We start from the raw sequence: 5425 nt of genomic DNA, 5'->3' as shown, positions 1-5425 counted from the left end.
TTCGGGGGGGGGGGGGGTGTTGAGGAGGCACTGACATGTTCTGGGTGGTTGCTAAGTTGTTGCTAAGATGTTTTGGGTGCTGGCTAAGGTGTTGATAGTGTGTCCTGGGGATTGCTAAGGCATTGCTAGGGTGTTCTGAGTGATTACTAAGCCATTTCTCCTGGGTGGCTGCTTACTGGCTCAAGTCGAAAGATGCCATCGCCAGGTCTTTATAATATTCTGGTTTCTAGATATTGCTTGGTTCCTTCCATCAAGAAGTCCATTGAATTTGTTTGCTCTTTTTATTGTCGACCTTATTCAAAGAAGGTACCTAAAAATGCAATGCATATATGCCTTTACTTACCTTGAGTACTTGCGTCATCCACCAGTATGATTTCTTTAAGTAAAACAGCCGGTGAAGTGTGTAAGACACTGAAGATGGTGCGGAGAAGAGTGGACCATGCCTCATTGTGGAACACAATGATCACACTGGTAGTGGGTAACCGTGGACATCTGCTGAATGTCTGGTCATTGCATCTTGGAGGAGTAACAGTGAACTAGTGCTACATGATCAAAAGGTCAAATAAGAACAATTTTGCTGTCTGCCTCCTGTGGTACTCACTCGGGGGGCCGCGTGTCGACACCAAGACTGCGGTGGAAGGAGATGCGGTCACTGGCAAACTGGTTGAAGCCGTTTCTAGAAAGGCCCTCCTGCTTCTCCCTCAGCTCAGCAGGTGTCAAGATGCCAGTGACGAAGGGCTTTCCATCAGCTCCAGGTCCTCCTGGATCCTCCTGAGGCCTCTCTATGTGAGGCCTGAGCTCCTCCATGCTGTAGAACCCAGAGGGACATCTGGCATCTCCAGATAACGCTAAAGCCCTTTCAAAAGGTGGCATAGAGGTATACATCTGAAAATGCCAGATGCTACTGTAATTCCTACCCACACTGCCTCTATATCCTGGCTTTAAAGAAAGATCTTGATACCAGTAGCTGGCAGACCTCCACCCTCCTAGATCCAGCAGTAATACCCATAGAATAGTGATTAAAAGGGTTAGACCCAAGATGCTCAGTTTTATGGGTAGTGTACATTGAGGACTTCGTAAGTTCATCCTAGAAGAAAATAAAACAAACAGGATATTTTATTTAACTTTAGCCATTTGTAGCATCGGGAAATGTCTGTAGTAAATTCATTTGTGCTGTTTTCAATTTGAGTAGTTGACAAGCTCATAATAATTGAGGGACTGATGAGTGAAACATGGGATATTTTGATTCATTTGTCACACAGAATAACCATTTTAAAGCTACAATATGTAGGGGAGAGCGAGGTCATTTGAGCCGGTGGAAGTTGAGCCACCCCTTGTTTCTAGACAACCATAAACAAAATTGTTGATATGACCACACATATTTGAAGACTTAACCATTTTACTAACCCTGTGATGGAGAGAGGCCCGCTGAATAATTGGTAACTTTTAAGTTCAGAAAAAAGTTTAACGACCCATGCTTCTTGTGTCTGAACAGTTACAGACAAATCTGAAAAAAATTAAATAAAATATCACCACAAACATACACCTGCAGTACAGATGGTGTCTGCTGTTACGTTTACAGTCTCTGTGTTCGGAGTGTTAGCCTCTGTTTGTGGCACTGAGCCACACTGTTTATGTCAGGAATAGAGACACAAAGGGACAGAGGGCTTTTCCCCCTTTTTTTTTTTTTTTTTTAGTTTAACGACCCATGCTTCTTGTGTCTGAACAGTTACAGACAAATCTGAAAAAAATTAAATAAAATATCATGCATGTTTGTGCTCTAGGAAGTTCTAAAACGAGGCTATAGTGTTAGCATGATGTTAGCTCTAAACTGCTGGATGATACAAGTTTGTTAAAATGGTAGGAGTGGGGTAATTTGAGCCAAGAGTTATTTTACTGTAATTCAATAATATTTAATTAATTTTAGACCAAACATTTTTGGTTTTGTTCTGGACTTGATTTTGTTGAAAATGTTAAACAGGCCTCTTTTATGAAAATTGGTCATTGAAGTTTTATGAAGTTGTATTTCCCTGCAACATTCATAAGTAAGATGTTGAGTAATTAGCCCAGTTCTGTAAAGTCACTTGCATTTTTTTTTTTTATTCCTCAACTTTTTTTTTTAATCATTTAAAAAATGCCTGCAAAGTCAACCCAGTGTCTTGAGCCAGAGGCAGGAAAACTCCCTGGACGAATGGCCAGTCCATCACAAGGCTCACACATAGATTTCACAAAGCCATATTTATTGAATTTCTCTTCCTCTGATATAGCATGAGGTGAATATGTTCTGTTTTACTTAATAGCATAATCATAATTTTGTAGCATAATCAGTGACAGTTTAACCACATGTGGCTCAATTTACTCCTCACTTTTTTTTGGCAAGTCATACATTATGTAAAGTCAGTTGCATTTTTTTTTTTTATTCCTCAACTTTTTTTTTTAATCATTTAAAAAATGCCTGCAAAGTCAACCCAGTGTCTTGAGCCAGAGGCAGGAAAACTCCCTGGACGAATGGCCAGTCCATCACAAGGCTCACACATAGATTTCACAAAGCCATATTTATTGAATTTCTCCTCCTCTGATATAGCATGAGGTGAATATGTTCTGTTTTACTTAATAGCATAATCATAATTTTGTAGCATAATCAGTGACACAGTTTAACCATATGTGGCTCAATTTACTCCTCACTTTTTTTTTGGCAAGTCATACATTAAAAGCAGTTTATTTTAGATCCAAAGTGATTATTCCCAAGCATGCACCACATCCTGAAATGCATGTAAATATTTAAGTTGGACCCATTACTGTCACATGCTCACTTTAAACACACTGCAAGTAAAAACCGTCTCAACCCACCCAGCTCTCCCCTAACCTTTGGCCCTCAAGCAGTTCAAAATAAGCCTGTGTCTACTAGTGGAAGAATTGTTTTGGTAGTGCTTCAGAAGATGAATGTGGTTCAAAGCACCGGTGTGCAGTGCACTACCATACAGGACATCTTATCAAAAAGAAATGTGGAGTAATAAAGAAGTCAAACTACTACTCTTTATTAAATAACTATTTTAATCTCTAAAAGAACCACATAGCCAAACCTAAAAGACTATGTGACCCTGGACCACAAAACCAGTCATAAGTAGCACGGGTATATTTGTAGCAATAGCCATTGCCAACAATACATGGTATACATCGATTTTTCTTTTATGCCAAAATTCATTAGGATGTTAAGTAAAGATCATGTTCCATGAAGACATTTTGTAAATCTCCTACTGCATAAATATATCAAAACCTAATTTTTGATTAGTAATATGCATTGCTAAGAACTTCATTTGGACAACTTTAAAGGCGATTTTAAAGGCTTTTGCACCCTCAGATTCTCACATATGTATCTCGGCCAAACATCGTCCTATCCTAACAAACCAATGGGACGCTTATTCACTCAGCTTTCAGATGATGTATACATCTCAAAAATGGAAAATAATTATAATAATAATAAAATACCCTTATGACTGGTTTTGTGGTCCAGGGTATGGCAAAACACCTACCTAAATATGAAAAAGTATCAGTAATTGTAAAAAATAAATAAATAAAACACATAGACAACAATGGACGGATGCGAATTCCGTATTTTGAAGGATTAATCTGTTTTATGAAAAGGACTGAGGTGGCTCAAAGAGTGGTGCTTCAGTTTAAGTAACGTTATGTCCTTACCTGCACTAAAGCGAAGCGTTGTGACCACTTTTCAGCTGTAAACATACACGCCAGAGAAATGGCTCGTATTAAACTGACTTAAAGCAGTATTTATGCCGTCATGCCAGGTGCATCTCATTGGATTATTTAACCCTCGGTTTAATTCCTGCACAAACAAATTGTGTGCCAAGGAACAGCGAATTAGTAAGTGGACTGAGGGGATATAAACAAGCAACATATGAACGACTTGGAATCGCTTTAGGGTTTAGGTTATAAAAGTGCTGATAAATAAACGGGAGACTGGGGCAGTGCAAGTATCCATGGCAACACATTAAACAGCGTTTGAAGACAGCGCGTGAATCTCGCGTTCGGCTCGGTTCAGGTCGTCCCTTCTGCTATTGTTTTGCTAGTTCTCATAATACAGTTTTGATTATGGCTTTCTTCGGACTCACATATTTGGGTTATCAGAACCCTTTTGGGGACAGGATGGTAACACCTACCCAGAACAATCTTACACGAGGTATGGCTGCTTTGGTGAGACGTTAATACATCCTTTAGCACATCTGTTTACCTAACGTACAGTAGTGGGGTCCAACATGTTAGTTTTTTTCCTTTCAGACTCCTCAAACCTGCATCTCGGCAGCCAGAGCAGATATCAGGACTTCAGCAGACGCGTTCAGAGGTGTAAGTTCACACTAAATCCATCAAACACCCACTTACTGAATGTGTTACATACTAAAGAGAGGTGTGTGTGTGTGTGTGTGTGTGTGTGTGTGTGTGTGTTCAGGTCGTTCAAAATGGAGAAAGTGATATATTCAGATTATTCATAAGGAGTGTGGATTTTTTTATTTTTATGAATGAGTCTTAATACTTTCTTAAAGCTACATTAATTGGATGCTTTTCTTGGTGGTCAGTGTGACATTGATGAGATCTTGTGTTTCTCTTTTTAGCTCCTAAAGAACTGTATCGTGTAGCTGTGACGGACAACCAGCAGTACGGCTGGTGGGTTTCCACCGATGGCCTGAAGAACCAGGAGCCTTGGACTCAAACCCGTCGCTTCCCACGCAAAAACAGCCAAATGACAAAGTATGAAGAATCTTAAGCTATGTAGGCCAATGTGTGTCAACCGACAATTAATGGATACTGCTTTAATAATGCATATTTCACTTATTGTCTCAGGTTTGTGAATGAGATGTCAAAGACCTGCCCAGACTTCAGCTTGTTTTGATTCCTGCTCCGTGAAACTGTAAGACAGTATGTTCACATGATGATCACAGTCCCATAATACTGCAACACTGTGTCACTTCGCTTTGCAGAACAGGAGGTGCAAAGGACACACAACTCGCACTAATGCAAGTGTAACGTATCCACTGCACATCTATGACCGTGCCATATTGGCTATAGAATTTGGTGCAATAAATTTAGTCCCAGTCTGTATGTGCTAAATGTTGTTCTTTGCATATACCTGCATTATGGTGGCTAAGTCCAGTAATAATAAAACAATGAACCATTTATGAATAAACTTGACCATGAGTTTTAGTAGACCACAATGTTCTGATTCCTCTTCCGTTAGTTTCAAAAACTGACTACAACAGGATGAAATGATGATCTAGGACCATGATAAGTTACCTTGACAATAGTATTTGAATTACAGCTCACCATATGCATAAAATATTTACCGAGCAAGGCATCTTGATTTACACGCAACTCTAGAGTTTTGAAAAGCAGAAATAATCAGTTCACATTG

At 39.5% G+C, this 5425-nt stretch overlaps 1 protein-coding gene across 2 annotated transcripts in view; it reads right to left on the bottom strand.

The window, feature by feature from the left end:
- Positions 1-3774, bottom strand: part of LOC107601337 (polypeptide N-acetylgalactosaminyltransferase 6-like) — a 7707-nt gene extending 3933 nt beyond the window's left edge. Inside the window, exons 1-3 of one of the 2 annotated variants that reach the window (XM_016293494.1) lie at positions 3700-3774; positions 602-1087; positions 344-516 (exon numbers count right to left, since the gene is read on the bottom strand). In XM_016293494.1, coding sequence (XP_016148980.1) covers positions 344-516; positions 602-1086 — 658 coding nt within the window. In that variant the 5' untranslated portion in view covers position 1087; positions 3700-3774. The remainder of the gene's footprint in view (positions 1-343; positions 517-601; positions 1088-3699) is intronic. The other variant, XM_016293493.1, reaches the window with a different exon arrangement.
- Between the last annotated feature and the right edge of the window lie 1651 nt (positions 3775-5425).

This window comes from Sinocyclocheilus grahami, unplaced genomic scaffold (assembly GCF_001515645.1).
Source record: "Sinocyclocheilus grahami isolate Dianchi unplaced genomic scaffold, SAMN03320097.WGS_v1.1 scaffold303.1, whole genome shotgun sequence".
NCBI classification, from domain to species: Eukaryota; Metazoa; Chordata; class Actinopteri; order Cypriniformes; family Cyprinidae; genus Sinocyclocheilus; species Sinocyclocheilus grahami.
Note: the sequence above shows the minus strand (reverse complement) of the source record. Positions and strands in the feature narration are given on the sequence as shown.